We start from the raw sequence: 18,005 nt of genomic DNA, 5'->3' as shown, positions 1-18,005 counted from the left end.
ACACAACCCTGCCTAGGCTGCCAGCTGCATCCGGTGCCGATCTTCCAACCTCTTCAATCCTTGATATAGTTTGTCAATTCTGGATCAGAGCACAGATGCACCACCCGGACAACCATGGTGTGGAAGTTTCTGGAACGTCTGCGAGTGAGACTGTACCAGGTACCACAGTAGTCCAAGAGGGGAGGAGTGACTGGCAGACCTTAGACTAGCCCTGCTGTATGTCTTGTCGGGTGGGGATGAAATAAAGAGGTGGTTTTGCAACATTTCTGGTGCCCGGAGCTTTTCACTCTTTGGAAGTTTCAACTATTGCTGTTTTTCTGGAGGCACAGTAAGTGTACCACACAACCCTGCCTAGGCTGCCAGCTGCATCCGGTGCCGATCTTCCAACCTCTTCAATCCTTGATATAGTTTGTCAATTCTGGATCAGAGCACAGATGCACCACCCGGACAACCATGGTGTGGAAGTTTCTGGAACGTCTGCGAGTGAGACTGTACCAGGTACCACAGTAGTCCAAGAGGGGAGGAGTGACTGGCAGACCTTAGACTAGCCCTGCTGTATGTCTTGTCGGGTGGGGATGAAATAAAGAGGTGGTTTTGCAACATTTCTGGTGCCCGGAGCTTTTCACTCTTTGGAAGTTTCAACTATTGCTGTTTTTCTGGAGGCACAGTAAGTGTACCACACAACCCTGCCTAGGCTGCCAGCTGCATCCGGTGCCGATCTTCCAACCTCTTCAATCCTTGATATAGTTTGTCAATTCTGGATCAGAGCACAGATGCACCACCCGGACAACCATGGTGTGGAAGTTTCTGGAACGTCTGCGAGTGAGACTGTACCAGGTACCACAGTAGTCCAAGAGGGGAGGAGTGACTGGCAGACCTTAGACTAGCCCTGCTGTATGTCTTGTCGGGTGGGGATGAAATAAAGAGGTGGTTTTGCAACATTTCTGGTGCCCGGAGCTTTTCACTCTTTGGAAGTTTCAACTATTGCTGTTTTTCTGGAGGCACAGTAAGTGTACCACACAACCCTGCCTAGGCTGCCAGCTGCATCCGGTGCCGATCTTCCAACCTCTTCAATCCTTGATATAGTTTGTCAATTCTGGATCAGAGCACAGATGCACCACCCGGACAACCATGGTGTGGAAGTTTCTGGAACGTCTGCGAGTGAGACTGTACCAGGTACCACAGTAGTCCAAGAGGGGAGGAGTGACTGGCAGACCTTAGACTAGCCCTGCTGTATGTCTTGTCGGGTGGGGATGAAATAAAGAGGTGGTTTTGCAACATTTCTGGTGCCCGGAGCTTTTCACTCTTTGGAAGTTTCAACTATTGCTGTTTTTCTGGAGGCACAGTAAGTGTACCACACAACCCTGCCTAGGCTGCCAGCTGCATCCGGTGCCGATCTTCCAACCTCTTCAATCCTTGATATAGTTTGTCAATTCTGGATCAGAGCACAGATGCACCACCCGGACAACCATGGTGTGGAAGTTTCTGGAACGTCTGCGAGTGAGACTGTACCAGGTACCACAGTAGTCCAAGAGGGGAGGAGTGACTGGCAGACCTTAGACTAGCCCTGCTGTATGTCTTGTCGGGTGGGGATGAAATAAAGAGGTGGTTTTGCAACATTTCTGGTGCCCGGAGCTTTTCACTCTTTGGAAGTTTCAACTATTGCTGTTTTTCTGGAGGCACAGTAAGTGTACCACACAACCCTGCCTAGGCTGCCAGCTGCATCCGGTGCCGATCTTCCAACCTCTTCAATCCTTGATATAGTTTGTCAATTCTGGATCAGAGCACAGATGCACCACCCGGACAACCATGGTGTGGAAGTTTCTGGAACGTCTGCGAGTGAGACTGTACCAGGTACCACAGTAGTCCAAGAGGGGAGGAGTGACTGGCAGGAGAAAAGCTATGTACAAATGTTAATATTTAAAGGGAGCATGAAGTGAAAAGTATATGGAGGCTGACATGTTTATTTACTTTCAAACAATACACATTGCTCGGCTGTCCTGCTGATCTACTTGGCTGCAGTAGTGTCTGAATCACACCAGAAGCATGCAGCTAATCTAATCAGATCTGACAATATTGTCAGAAACACCTGATCTGCTGCATGCTTGTTCAGGGTCTATGGCTGAAAATATTAGAGTCAGAGGATCAGCAGGATAGCCAGTCAATTTGTATTGTCCAAAAGGAAATAAATATGGCAGCCTCCATATACCTTCCCTTCAGCTTCCCTTTAAAGGGAACCTTAACTGAGAGGGATATGGATGTTTCCTTTTAAACAATACCAGTTGCTTGTCAGTCCTGCTGATCTCTCTGGCTGCAGTAGTGGCTGAATCACACACCTGAAGCAAGCATGCAGCTAATCCAGTCAGAGCACCTGATCTGCAGGCTTGTTGAGGGGCTGTGGCTAAAAGTATTAGAGACACAGGATCAGCAGGGGAGTCAGGCAACTGGGATTATTTTAAAAAGAAAAATCCATATCCTTTAGGTTCCCTTTAACCATGTGCTCCCTCTGTCCCCTCAGCATTGCCATTATTCACAAGCATACAAAGCTCCAACAGTTCAATAGTTTTTTTCTATCCAGTTCAGTATAGCCATGCCCACCCCCTAGTATCACTGCCTCCTTTCAAGCCTATGCAGAGTTGCTCAGGGGAACACATAAAGTTGATTTATAGCTACCTGTTACATTGCGTTGCATTCCCTGCTCCAATCTGCCCCAATCACTGGCTCTGCTCGCCTCAGATCTTCATCCACTACCAGTACTAGCATTGCTGTATCCTCACAGGGACGCCAACAGTAGTAAGTGGATGAGAAGAGAGCTGGAAAGTGAAGCAGATTTGAGGAGAGGACTGCAATACTCTGAGTATATAATCCCTCTATAGTAAACACCAAGGGACTAGAAAAAGTAGTTTACTATATCAGAAGTTTACTAAAGCACACCAACTACACCATAGTACTGGATCTTAATTCATTAAATCATTTGGAGTCATTTTTTCTTTTCAATGATTCAGCAAGCGACCACAGACAATGTTTAAGCTATATCAAAATGCACAGTGCCTAATATTCAGTCATTTGCATGTAATAATAACACAACAGCTTGCACAGGAAGCATAGATCTGACCAGTTAATGCAGGTACAGTACTGATAGTGTGCTCTTCTGTCCATATTTCTGTTCAGCTAGGATGATACTGTAGTGTTGCAGCCATGCACAAGCAACTCACAAACGTCAGGCAATTCCCTCAGTAATCAGGTAGCAGCTTACACAGGAAGCTCAGGTCTCACAGCTGGTTCTTTTGATGTAATCCACGCAGGCCCAGAGTAGTGTGCAGATAGCGAGCAGACTACAATTTGCTGCCAGCTGCCCAACGACCACCGCTCATGGGTCCTTGACTGATGTGTTGAAGCATGTGCCCTTTCCACTATAGCCGGATACAGAATACCACAGGGACCAAAAAACAGGTTTAATATAACAGATGTTTTATTATATCTGGGTTTACTATACCAGGCGTTACTCCCATACACTTATAATGGTGCTTGGCTGGGACCTGCACATTTAGTATACTATACCCAAATGTTTACTATATCTGTATGCATGTTGGATTATTATGGCTCTGTACAAATTAACAAGCTGACACATTATTGCATTCCAGCGGTGTGTTTAGCTTCTAAGGGCACCAATGGTTAACTTGCACATATTCAGCAGTGATGCACTGGGAGACATCTCAAGCTCTTTCCAACCTGAATTATCGAAAATTCGTTCTGTTTTAAGAAAGCAAACTCTTGTTTTCCTTTATATCAGAGTTTGGTATAGAGAGATTATACTGTAATACACCGTTAGCTACAAACCAACTCTGCATGTCTGCATGACCTTGCTGTCCCCAACTGAGGCTAATGGTGTAGCAGTGCCAGGAGAAGAAGGGAGTTTTGGAATTTGGAGAGTTTTCAGGTAATTAAGCCACTCATGCATGTACAACCCAGATAATGCTCCCTTTGTTATCACTCTACAGACAGGAGCTCCTTGTACGGATCATATGACCGCATCCCTGAGGATGGACAAGGATCAGAGTCACATGACTGAAAAGATATTCAACCTCACTCTGGAGATCATCTACCTGCTGACTGGGGAGGTGAGGAGGATTCTCAGAGGTCATATGACATCACTCATCACTGGGAGAGTCATGTCACATTATTATTGATCTTTCCATAGAGATTTCCTCCGGTGAAGTCTGGTGATCATGTGACCATCACGGTGCCCCCACCACACTCCCTGATATCTGAGAGACAGAACAAGCAAAAGATTCTGGAAGTCACCAGGAAGATGATGGAGCTGATGATGGGAGAGGTGAGCAGTGCTGGGAATTCTGGGACATTATCCAGTAACAACAAAAGATGTGTCTGGGTGGTGACTCTATCATGAGACTTATTCAAGGTTTTTTCTGGGCTAGATATTTTTGCAAAACATACAGTTAGGTCCATAAATATTGATACATATTGAAATCAATGTTTATTGATAATGTGACACAGGACAGAAGCAGCTAAATTAATTCTGAGGTGTTCAGAGACATAGGGCCTGATTCACAAAGCGGTGCAAACTGTTTGCACGCCAGTGAAAAGCACTTTATCACGCCTAAACTCAGTTTAGGCTTGATAAGAAGAAACTTGTGCGAAATTCCTGCACGCAAAGTTTTGTGCGCGATGCGCCCATTAAACCGTATGGGCGCTGTGCGCAGAATTGCGCAATTGCGCGCGATCACCAGCACAAAGCGGTGCTAACTCAGCGGTGCAAAAGTTATCACGCCTAAAGTCTTTTAGGCGTGATAACTGGGTTATCACCTCTTTGTGAATCAGGCCCATACTGTCTGCTACAATCCAGCTAAATGCAGTCAAATGAATTGGGTAGCGTTTCATGATACAGATGACCAATGGGCTTGATTCTTCAATGTGGTTAGCGCGAGATACATTAATGAGCGCGTGGTAAAAGTAACATAGCACTCGCTATGCTACTCTGATAAGGCATGTTAACTTTGATAAGGTGTGATATCTTTGATAAGGTATGATATTTGTCATATCACGGTTGAGTGAATCAACCCCTATGTGTGCTGGCACTGTTTGATGTCCGCATGCTCTTGCAGAGTACACTCGCTAGTGCAGGGCAGCAACTCCGATACTTGACTATTGCGGCCGCTGCTATGTTAATTGATGTAGTGACGCCATAGTCAAGTATCACGGTCGCTGCCTTGCACTAACACGCATACTTTGCAAGGAGCACAAGGACATCAGAAAAGCACACGCTGTGCTGCCACCAGTGCGTGTAGCGTGCGGGGTTACTTTTACCTTGCGCTCATCAATGTATCTTGTGCTGAACAGCACAAAATACATTGATGAATCAAGCCCAATGACCCAAATCATACAGCCAAAGCAGCCCAGGAGGGAAGTGGAAAGTTCTTGAATATCAAGTCAGTCACCTGATTTTACCCCAATTGAGCATGCATATCACTTGTTGAGGACTAAACTTTCGACAGGAAGGCCCACACACATGCAAGAACTGAATGCTGCTGCAGGCCTGGCAGAGCATTAAAAAGGAGGAAATCTGGCAGAGAGTCACTGCCAGCAAAGGGTTTTCAAACAAGTATTAGAAATGAACATTTTATTTCCAGTTATTTAATATGTCCAGTTACTTTTGAGCCCCTGGAATGAAGGGATTGTGTTAAAAATGCTTTAGTTGCCTCACATTTTCATGCAATCACCCCACTGAATGAAAACTGAAAGACTTCACTTCAACTGCACCTGAGTTGTTTCATTTAAAATTAATTGAGGTAATGCACAGAAACAAAATTTACCAAAAATTGTCTCTGTCCAAATATTTCTGGACCTAACTGTAAATTACATTACAGACCTGGCCTTGTTGCTTTAGGACAAGACAAAGAACATTTATTATGTGCTTTTCTCATGGTGGACTCCAAGCGCCAGAGCTGCAGCCACTAGGACATGCTCAGTAGGCAGTAGCAGTGTTAGGGAGTCTTGCCTAAGGACTGCGTACGAAATTGGTGCTGACTTACTGAACAGGAAGAGCCAAGATTTGAACCCTGATCTCCCTTGTCTGAGGCAGAGACATTAACCAGTACACTATCCAGCCACATTGAATTCTACCAGCCGTTGGAGAGAGAGTTTGAACCCTGATCTCCCGTGTCTGAGGCAGAGACATTAACCAGTACACTATCCAGCCACACTGAATTCTACCAGCCATTGGAGAGAGAGTTTTTAAACCCTTGCCTAGGATAGTATTCAAACATTAGTAAGATATCAGTAATAAAAATGTATTCCCCTGCAGTAAAACGAATTTATACCTTTTTCATCAGGTCAGCAGGGCTACTTATGCTGTCTAATAATGTCAAGGCCAAAAGATTACCAGGCTCTATATGTTTAGACTACTATGACATTGTCACCATCTGTATCTCACCATGCAGGAGTGGCAATATTTAGAAGGACACAAGGATCTCTACAAGGATTCCATGATGGAGAATCAGCCACCCCTCGCATCATCGGGTAAGAGGAGACTTTCATTTCCTGTAAAGGAGAGAGCAGTACAGAGAGTCCACCTAGATCCCCCATCATCAGATAAACACATAGAGGCAATTTATTCAGTCAGTGTGTGTGTTTCTTACAGATGGATCCAGTAACCTAAACCCACTAGAGGGATCTGCAGGTTCATTTTATTCCCAGGGTTATTCATGGGAAGGTCCCACGATCCCCCACCATGATCAGGTAGGTGAGATGGAAGGTCTTTAGAGACTCCAGACTGTGTGACACTTTTGTATTATGTGTATAATATTATCAGTGATCACATTTTACATTTGGTCTCAATTTGTGAATTTAGGTTGAAGAGATGATAGATGTAAAAGTCGTGGTTAAAAAGGAAGAAGAAGAAGAAGAGAGGTATGTTACAGGTAATCAGCAGTCTACAATGGAGGGTGAGATGATGAGGACAAGTAAAAAGGAAGAAGAAGAGACATATGTGACTGGTGATCAGCAGACTATGGATGAGGGTAAAATGATGAGAACAAGTAAAGAGGAAGAAGAGACATATGTGATGAGTGGTCAGCAGTCTACAATGGAGGGTGACATGATGAGTGCAGCCAAGGGTGAACACATTTTTACAGAGATCAGCACTGGTGAGTGATACATTGCAGACATTCAAATGTCATAGGTGATGATTATTATTATTATTATTTATTGTATTTATAAAGCGCCAACATATTACGCAGCGCTGGACAATACATATATACAATGATGCAAGAATGACAGACATAACAAGGTTATGCAACATAGAACAAAGTTATACAAGGCAGACAGTACAAGATAAATGATCATGTGATTTTCTACTGGTTAGGTAGGCCCAGTAAAACAAGTACAGGCTGTCATAGGAAAGGAACACAAGGTCATGTTGACTACACTAGAGAAGGGAGGACCCTGCCAGAGGCTTACTATCTAATTATCGTGTGTTAATGCAGGCAGATCAGTCACAGCAGAGGGTGACTTGGGGTGCCCATTTTGATGCTGCAACATGGTCAGTAAAGGGATCAATCGAGCATGCTGATAAATCTCAGTTGCAAGTGCTCATCAAGTGTATGTGTTTGTCCCCTGGCCCTTAGTGAGTGTTGCATGTTCACCTATTACGCCGGTGCTGCTCCTTAGGTTTCCGGTGTCTTTTTGAATTATCACCATGACTATCACATAACACAGGAGGTAGCGTGGAGTCGCACGAAAGTGGCAGGTGAGCATACAACACTCAACATGGTCCTTAGGAGGGGGGCAGAGAGGGATCTATCACATGGTTAATCTTCCCTTACATCAAGTAATGCATGGTTACCTTTACTCTTACCAGCCAGTAGTAAGTTGATAATGGTCACTGCATTACTGTACACAGATTGGTTATACAATAGTCGGAGGTGACTTAAAGTGAACCTCCGGACTAAAAATCGACTCAGCAGCACTGAAAAGGCCTGGTGTTTCTTTAACAGTTTCACAGCATCAGAACTTTGTTTCTCTTATCCAAGCCTCATTTTTAGCTGCACAGAAGAAAACTGCCCGGGCTTTTTTCCCCTGATGCTGTGCAAAGCATGATGGGATTTCTGATGTTGTTGCTCTCGTTCTGCTGTTTTGGTGCAATTTTTTTTTTTTTTTTTTTTTTTTTTTTTTTTTTTACATTTTGAATTTGACATTTGAAGCCTAGCGTGTGCAGCTGGGAAGGGTTATCAGGACACAGGACAGTTGTAACTGTGTCTCCTGCTCCTTGTCACCTCCTTTTAACCAAAAAGATGGCTGCCCCCATGACAAAGATGGCAGCCCCCATGAATCACAAACATTTGCCTGTTCTTTTAAAACAGGGTGGGTAAAAAATTATATTACCTATCTATTCTAATTAACATAACTAATGTAACTTAATGACAGTATGTTTGTTTAGGCTGAAGTTCCCCTTTAATATTACCGGCCACGTGACATAGTATTACCGGCCTATAATAAGCTGGCAATGGTCACTGCACATTACTGTACACAGATTGGACACAGTAAGGGCTGACTAAGGCCGTTTTCACACTGTAAACCGGCAGCGATGCAGTGCGTTGCTTCTGTCGCACCACCAGAAACAGGCCTTCGGGGAATACTGCGTTACTTTGCAGTATTCCAGATCTGGCATTGTGCCAAGCAGGAAGTGACGCGCACTTGCAGTCACTTCCTGCTTTCAGGGTATGCAGAAGTGCACTGAAGAGTGTTGTAAAAATATGCTTCCGAGCATGTGCGCCGCAACGTTGCGTCGGTAATGTTTTAAGAATCACTACGTCGCCATAGACTAATATGACTTATGGGCGATGCAGATGGACGCAGAAGACGCGCGGTAACATAGTTTTGGACCTGCGTCGGGATACGGCAAAAAGTCACTTCTGTTGTGTCGCGCCGTGCCGCGGTCATATGAAAGTATCCGAAAATACCGCACCGCCCCGGTGTGAAAGGGCCCTGAGTGTTACTGGCCTGTAATACGCTGATAATGGTCACTGTGTATTGCTATACATGGATTGATCACAGTAGGAGTGGCTTAAAGAACACCCAAGGTGAAAATAAACTTATGAAATAAACAATAATATCTTTCCTCCTTTTCCTAAAAATGACTTTTTACGATATTCCACGGTTTCATTTTATAATAAATCTACTTTTTAAGTTTTTACTGGTTTATTGTTTTTGCTCAATGACAAATTCATTGAAGTATGCCAGAGCTAAAATCTATGAACTATTTACCCTTTTTATCTCTTTTCCTTTCTCAGAAGCCATTTTCTGTTAGGAAATTGTTTTATAGTTATAATTTCTTATCAGTGAGGGTCACACTGTAGTCTGATCCAGTCTTGACCCAGACAGGAACTGCCACTTACATACCTGATGTTTAACTCTTTCAGGCAGAGAAAGAAAAAAAAAGGAACACAGCCCAGTTATTTGTGTGCTAGGCACTGTACATACACCTGTCTATCTCATCATGTCACATGTCACCTTGGGTATCCTTTTAGATGCCTACAGATGGTCAAGTACTGACACCCATAGGAATTAGGACTCATTTTCCATAACACACAACCGGGGCTGAGTTCTGTACAGGCGCTTTTCTAAGTTACAGGTACATTCTTTTGCTATGGAGTGGTGAGTAGGGATAACATCCTCCAACTCCGCCCCCCCCCCCCCCTCACCTCCCCGACTTCCCGTCCAATAGATCTGCAGTGACCAACAATGGGATTCAGTAGGGAGGGACAGGAGGTACAGATATGAATATATTGTACATATATATGATGTGAGTACAACCTTCTGTTGTTCAATATCAGTCTGATTGTTACACTTTCCAGAATTCTTTAATAATGTTTCTCTATTTGCAGCACAGAGTCCTGGCATCTCAAAACACTCAGAGATTCATCTAGCTTTATGTAAAATGAAAGATCTTGTCACACAAGATTCTGCAGGAAGAAACATCACCAGCAATATTCCTCGAGGCTCCGACCATCCTTATCCTCATGGAGTTCCCCAGCAGCAATTTCACCCCGGTGAAAAGTCTTATATTTGTACTGAGTGTAGGGAATCTTTCATTGGGAAAGCAAATCTTGATGCACATCAGAGATTGCACACAAGAGAGAGGCCATATTCATGCACTGAGTGTGGGAAATGTTTTTACCTTAGGTCACAGCTCACTGTACATGAGAGATCTCACCCGCGCGACAGCCCATATTCTTGTTTTAACTGTGGGAAATGCTTTGTACATAAATCGCAGCTTGTTAGACATGAGAGAGCTCACACTGGCGAGAAGCCTTTTGCTTGTTCTGAGTGTGGGAAATGCTTTGTTTGGAAATCGAGTCTTGTCACACATGAGAGATCTCACACTGGTGATAAGCCACATTCATGCGCTGATTGTGGGAAGTGTTTTGTACATAAATCACAGCTTGTTGCACATGAGAAATCTCACCCGCGTGAGAATTCATAATCCTCTTCTGGGAGTGGGAAATATTTTATACAAAATGATTCTTATCAGCTATATTTGTGCCCTGGGTTTGGGAAATTTTTAAGGTTTAAAGGAAACCTAAACTTAAAAGGATATGGGATATGAATTTTTCCTTTTAAAATAATACCAGTTGCCTGACTCTCCTGCTGATCCTGTGTCTTTAATACTTTTAGCCACAGCCCCTGAACAAGCATGCAGATCAGATGCTCTGACTGTAGTCAGACTGGATTAGCTGCATGCTTGTTTCAGATGTGTGATTCAGCCACTATTGCAGCCAGAGAGATCAGCAGGACTGCCAGGCAACTGGTATTGTTTAAAAGGAAACATCCATATCCCTCTCAGTTAAGGTTCCCTTTAAGTTACACCTTGTTGACAATGAGAGATTTTGGATTGTTGAGTAGAGATAGTCAGTAAGGGACAAATCATTCTGAATTTATACAAAATTTGTGGTTATTGGACTGTAGTAGCTGCATTTCATTAATCAAATGCTATATACATTTTGCATCAACTCAGAATTATCTGCATCTCTCACTGACCATTTGGGATGCTCGTTCGGATACAGCAGATACAGCAGAATTGAAATTTCCAGCATTTCTGATCAGAAATCTGAATTTGGTAGTTTTAGCCAATTCACAGACCTTGGAAGCATTGGACCAATCAGAGAATGAGACATTTTCTGCAAAAATTTGATCACCGTGGTTATTTTAGACCAATCACAAGACTGTTTTTCTGATTTCTGTTTTGCCGATTTTTCTTTCTTTTTAATTTATTTTGCACTCTCTGATGCACAAAATTACAAATACTCCTCAGAAATCGGCGGATATCTGAATTTTCGCGTAATTGGAAATGGGCATTTCCGACCATCCCTGCCATTGAGAAATCATTAATGTTTTGAGTGTGGGAAATTCAGTGTACAGAGAAATGAGAGGTCTCCACAGGTGACGAGACATAATTGTGTGCTGAGTGTGGGAAATAAGAGGTACCCACAGGTGACGAGACATAATTGTGTCCTGAGTGTGGGAAATGAGAGGTCTCCACAGGTTATGAGACATTTGTGTCCTGAGTGTGGGAAATGAGAGGTCTCCACAGGTGATGATATAATTGTGTACTGAGTGTGAGAAATGAGAGGTCTCCACAGGTGACGAGACATAATTGTGTCCTGAGTGTGGGAAATAAGAGGTCTTCACAGGTGACGAGACATAATTATGTCCTGAGTGTGGGAAATGAGGTCTCCATAGGTGACGAGACATAATTGTGTCCTGAGTATGGGAAATGATAGGTCTCCACAGGTGACGAGACATAATTATGTCCTGAGTGTGAGAAATGAGAGGTCTCCATAGGTGACGAGACATAGTTGTGTCCTGAGTGTGGGAATTGAGTAGTCTCCACAGGTGATGAGACATAATTGTCCTGAGTGTGGGAAATGAGAGGTCCCCACAGGTGATGATATAATTGTGTACTGAGTGTGGTAAATGAGGTCCCCACAGGTGACGAGACATAATTGTGTCCTGAGTGTGGGAAATGATAGGTCTCCACAGGTGACGAGACATAATTATGTCCTGAGTGTGAGAAATGAGAGGTCTCCATAGGTGACGAGACATAGTTGTGTCCTGAGTGTGGGAATTGAGTAGTCTCCACAGGTGATGAGACATAATTGTCCTGAGTGTGGGAAATGAGAGGTCCCCACAGGTGATGATATAATTGTGTACTGAGTGTGGTAAATGAGGTCCCCACAGGTGACGAGACATAATTGTGTCCTGAGTGTGTCCTGAGTGTGGGAAATGTTTTCTGTGTCATCACACCTTGCTGCCTGGGGGAAATCTCATACTGATATGAAACCATTCATGTTTTCAGTGTGGAAAATGTTTTTGAATGGAGGGACCTGATTTGTTATGTAAAATTGCCAGTGGTACTAAATCACATGATTTCACTAACACTGACCTGGCAGGTAAATTTTAGGTTGCCCTGTAGCACTAGAAAGAACTTGAATATTTATTCTTTTTTATTCAGATTTTTTTTTATTTTTTATTTTATTCAATTCTTAAATGTTATCATCTTATTCAGTTAATGAATACAGATGCAGGGAGGGGATTTTTAACATTAGAAATTAAGGCAATGAGTGTTAATGTTATCTCTGGCTTTATCCAGGTGATGTCATAGCTTTTTCACCTTTTTAAAATCTTTCTTATTAATTAAGACAAACAGTATACCCCCCTCCCCCTTCCGTTTCCACACAAGCTGGTATATCCAGAATGTCTGAGCCAAACAGCAGGGGGTTCAACCACCTCAACAATATTAATTCACATGGTCTATGACATGTCCTGCAAAGCCCACAACCATGTCAAATAGATGGGGCTCATCCCCGCTGTGATCTTTGTGAAGGTGGAAAGAACTACCTCACATATATGGCAATAGTTCCTTGTAGGGGTAGGAGCCTGCAGTGGAATCTGGATGTTGGGATGGGGGGGGGGGGGGGGTAGTTACAGTTACTGATGTTCTGCAGTCATGTGGCAAGCGGTTCAGGGATAGAAGAGGTTAGCCTGACAGATACATGTTAAAGGAGCACTATTGTGAAAAATAGAACATTTTCATACTCATTCATAGGATGCACTTTTGTCCCAGAGTAAAATGCTGTATAAATTACTTACCACATGTGAGAAAGTGTCTATGGACCTGAAACGGCCGTTATGACGGTTGGGGGAGTGTCACAGCACCCTCTACAGCATAAAGTGTTGTGATTGGTCAAATAGTTAGGCGCAGTCTATTACAACCTCTCTGATATCTAGCAGTTCAAGAGGATGCTGCCCCCACCCCCTGAAGCATATGGGTGGAATACTGAATGTTGGCCATAGTATTGAGGTGCATCTATGGACTATAGACTGTATTCCACCTGTGAAATCCTTGGGAGAGGCCAGTCCTGGTCCCATGTGGGCAACCAATGGGTAAAAGGGTAGGGTCCATTTTATATTTGGAGCCATGGTCAGTTTCACTGGCATAGACCAAGGGTGTAAATTCAATGAAAACAACATTTTTACATTATTATTAAAATCTTACCTGTAGAAACATCTTGTATTGGTGGAGGGGTTTGTTTGGTTGCCTTGTGTGTATTTTCTTTTTTTGGTTTCAAACTTTTTTCTATTAATTTAAATAACATTTTTAAACTTGTGGGGAATAGTGCTGAAATTATTGGAGTCTGTTATGACTTCTGGCAATCCACAGACATGCAGGTTGCTCCATCTTCCCCAGGTTTCAAAATGTTCTACCTGTCTGGTGTGTCTGCAGTTCAGTTTTCATGTCCTCTTATCTTTCCTCCTCATGTCCCTCCAATACTGTTGCCACTTTATCTAAGCAGTCTTTCAGTTCTCCGGTTTGCAGCCCTAGTTCTCTAATTTCTCTGCGTGGCTGGGCTGCACACTTAGATTTGGCTGTTTGTAGTTCATGTTGTAAAAATGTCTTAAAGCTTTCTAGTGCCCATGAAGATGAGACCTTCCATGCCAGGAAATGGATATTCATGTCCAATGTTGGAGAGCTTGAGGTGACAAATGGCTTTACCTTGTAAGTGCCGCATGGTTTGAGGCTTTGGGCAGCTCCAGCTATTGTTTGACTGCCCCCCATCAGGTCCCCTGGCTCTGTCCTGAAAGGAAATGGTTGTTGGGTAGTAAAGTTGGGATTCTTCCTTATTTTGCAGACAACAAACCTTGATTCAAGCAAAACCATTAATGACTAACTGTACATGGTTTATTGCAAGCTTTCAAAACTTGAACACACAGTCAGTCAAACACCAAGTGTGAGCAAAACAAATTTGATTGGCTGTTTGTGGCTCTGTCTATTTTCAGTATTTGAACTCCAGCCATCCAATGACTGACTGTAACAAGTTTGAGGACTCTGCCATTAACAATGTAAGAATGACCGCAATTTAAATATTCCCCTTGGAAATCAATAGGTGAATTTTTATTGACTGTTGTAGGCTCCACCCATTTTCCTGAATAGTAATCCCAATCACCCTGTGGACCAACTGTGCCACGTTTAAGACCCCATTTAAAATTAATGGCTGGAATTTGATTAGCTGTTTTATGCTCCGGCAACTCTTCCTGAATTCTTAACCTCGCTCACCAAGTGACCAGCTGTGCTAAGTTTGGGAACTTTCATATTATTACCGTGAGAATGGCCGTCTTCTAAATCTTCCCATTGATGCAAATGGTTGAAATCTGATTGGCTGTTTGTGGTTCCGCCCAGGTGTGCAGGGGGATATGAGACCACTCAGAACATACGGTATCTTCCTAGGTAGTAAGGGATCTGTATACCAAGTTTGATTGAAATTGGTTAAGGCGTTTTCAAGTGATGGCGGCACACACTCAGATTTTGTGGGCTTATCCAGCAATCTGACACCGTCTTTTAGTCACATGCTCGAGGATGTGACTAAAAGACAGGGTGTCAGATTGCTGGATAAGCCCACAAAATCCTATATAATAAAGCTCCTGTCGCTGCGTCCTCGTCTGTCTTTGTGTCCTTGCACTGTGCCTGGCTTGCATGCGTGGCATGCGGGCGGTCTTCAGACAGTGGAGGGGGGGGGGCGCCTAGGTCATAGGCATGGGCGCATTGCGGGGGAGAGAGAGAGGTCGTGCCGAAGCCTAGTGCACCCTTTTTTAATGGGCCTTTCTACTGATCTTGTATAAGTATCTGTGTGTTACATTCACTTTTGTACAATTCTAAGATTCCAGTTCTGTATCAGGACTGAAGAAGAAGAACATGACATTTTGGAAGCTTGCAATAAACCAGGAGCCATAAGCAATTCACTTTTTTATCTGAGTTTTCTCCTAGGTGATATTTTTAAATTTGTCAGTAAAATTCCTGCTAAGCCACCAGCAAGAGAAAAATGCCTCAAAAACAGCCCACCGCGGAAGGACTCGCGAGCGGAACGCAGTGTGAACAAGGCCTTAGGGCTGGAACCCACAGGAGCGCTTTTGGCAGCGTTTTGGCAGCACTGCGATACGCTAGCAGTTTGCCAAAACACTGGGCTAATGTTAATGGATGGGGCAACTTCCACAGGAGCGTTTGCGTTTCCCAGAAACGCAAACGCAGGACCTGCAGCATTTTGGGAGCGTTAGCGCTTCAATGTAAAGTATTGAAACGCTAGCGGAAACGCTCAGCAAAACCTAAACTGAGCGGTTTTGCTAGCGTTTTGCGGTTCAGCACACTGTAACAAAATGAAAAATAATTCACAGGACCAATCAGGTTAAAAACGCAAAACGCTACGCACCCGCTGGGCAAAAAAATACAATGTTGCAAAACACGACCAAAAACGCGCATGAATCCGCTTGCAAACCGCTCAGACAAAATGGTAGCGGTTGCGTTTTGCGTTTGCTGATTTCAGTGGGTTCCAGGTCTGACTCCTTATTTCCTGAGCTGATCTGACTCATCCCAGCAGCACGGCTCAGACACCTTTTCAATGTGCCAGCCACGGACCCCTGTGTGTTTTCTTTTTTTATTTCCCCAATATTCTGTCCATTTGTGTTTTGTCAATTTTTGTACCGACTCTAATCCTTCCTGCAATATACATTTTTTTATATACTTTTATTGGTGTGTTTTCTTTGTCTTAAAGACCTATTACTTTATTAAAAATTGATATCAAGATTGTCTAAAAAATACTTGCTTCTTGTTTGAACAAAGTAATGACTCTTTTCAATGGGGATCACACTGTTGTCATTGCGAGGAAGAGGACCATATGAAGTAAATGAAGTCCATGTGGAATGTGGGCATGAATTAGCTGTGAACAGTTACAGCCACTGTGTTTGATTATGTTGAGCAGCCATACAGTATTTACTTCTGTATTACCAGGTTTGGCTGTTGCCCAAATTTTATAGCATGTGCTAATCTACCTTCCTACCCATGGCTGAATTGATATTGTAGCGTATTCTCTTACCTGGGGCTTCTTCCAGCCCACTGGACTCCTACTGTGCCCCCAACATCCTCCTGATGCCCTCCGGGCAGCGGCGACCCCCACAAAGCTGGGCTGTCGCCACCAGTTGGCGGCTACTGTGCACGTGTGGCCCTGAGCCAAGCACTTTCGTTGCCGGGAGCGTTCTGCGCATGCGCAGCACACGTAATTTGCTACTTTGTATGCGCAGAATGCTCCCGGTAACGGGAGCGTGACCAGGGTGCGTGTGGCTCAGGGCCACACGTGCGCAGTAGCCGCCAACTTCTGTAATACCAGGTTTGCCCCAAAATTGGTTGCATGTATTGATCAACATGCTGGAAAATCTCGGGCTGACATTTTCGATCGGGTGCACGACGGTAACAGCATGCGATAATTGTAAATGACAAATGCAACAGAAACCCCCGGCCGCTGTCCCCCCCCCCCTAATGTTTTACGTCCCCCGTGCAATTATACTTTACCTGTCATGCCGTCTGTGTCCGCCACTGTGTCCACCGTACATCTGCATTCTGGCCCCGCATGATTACCGGCATATAGCTCATGGGGTGCGTGTAGGACGTCACATAAGCGCTTCATGTGCTACAATGCCAGCAACCACGTGGGGATTCAAATCTGTAAGTACAACAATGTCAGCAGCGCGGATGGTGGCAGTATAACTACAAGGCGCACAGGGGGATGGTGTTGTGTGTGTGTGTGTGTGTGTGTGTGTAAGAATAATATTAGGGGAACAGTTGCTGAGGGTGGTGAAGTGGTGTCACAAGGCCGAGGCCTGTAACAATGTGCTAAAATCGATCTGCAATCGTCCTGCTGTTTATGCCAGCCAACAGATCTCTCTCCGATGAGATTCAATTGATCGGCCGCCAAAATTGCTGGATGTATGGGTAACTTAGATGTATGGGTAACTGAGGAGGGAGCAGCAGCATATTCTGTACTATGGAGAGGGAAGGAGGAGGAGCATTTTCTGTACTATGGAGAGAGAATGAGGCAGAGGTGCAGTGTATACAGCACTATGGAGAGAGGAAGGGTGGGTGCAGCATGTTCTGTACAATGAAGAGTAGAGGGGGAGGAACAGCATGTTCTATACTATGGAGAGGGGAGGAAAGGAAGAGCAGCATATTCTGTACTATGGAAAAGGGAGGGGGCTAGGAGCAGCCTGTTCTGTACTATGGAGAGGGAAGGGGAGGAAGATGACAGGAAATTTTCCATCTTAGAGGTTTGCTGAGGAGGAGCTTATTGGATGTTAACCATACACCTGATCACACTTGGTCCATTTTCTAGAGAATTTGTCTAGAAGATTTGCATAATCAAACTCAAAATGATTACACTCTACTGGTGACGGACAGTTTGATACATGATCAGATTATCGATTAACTGACACATTTGATGATTCCGCTGACGATATCCATTCCCAGCTCAGCATATTCTGGTTCCTTTCCAACTTTAATCTGGAAAGTATCCACATTTTCCTCACCACTAATCAGCTTACCTGGGCCATATAAGAACATAGTGAGGTTGGCTTAGAAGTTGTGTGATTGACTCAGGGGCAGT

The 18,005-nt window shown here is 43.9% G+C and overlaps 1 protein-coding gene across 1 annotated transcript in view; it reads left to right on the top strand.

Moving 5' to 3' along the window:
* Positions 1-12,990, top strand: part of LOC137534787 (zinc finger protein 662-like) — a 33,628-nt gene extending 20,638 nt beyond the window's left edge. Inside the window, exons 3-8 of the mRNA XM_068256438.1 lie at positions 4,002-4,121; positions 4,202-4,336; positions 6,462-6,540; positions 6,662-6,759; positions 6,872-7,166; positions 9,906-12,990. Coding sequence (XP_068112539.1) covers positions 4,002-4,121; positions 4,202-4,336; positions 6,462-6,540; positions 6,662-6,759; positions 6,872-7,166; positions 9,906-10,504 — 1,326 coding nt within the window. The 3' untranslated portion in view covers positions 10,505-12,990. The remainder of the gene's footprint in view (positions 1-4,001; positions 4,122-4,201; positions 4,337-6,461; positions 6,541-6,661; positions 6,760-6,871; positions 7,167-9,905) is intronic.
* Positions 12,991-18,005: the final 5,015 nt, after the last annotated feature.

The sequence above is a fragment of the Hyperolius riggenbachi genome, chromosome 10 (assembly GCF_040937935.1).
Source record: "Hyperolius riggenbachi isolate aHypRig1 chromosome 10, aHypRig1.pri, whole genome shotgun sequence".
NCBI lineage: Eukaryota > Metazoa > Chordata > Amphibia > Anura > Hyperoliidae > Hyperolius > Hyperolius riggenbachi.
Note: the sequence above shows the minus strand (reverse complement) of the source record. Positions and strands in the feature narration are given on the sequence as shown.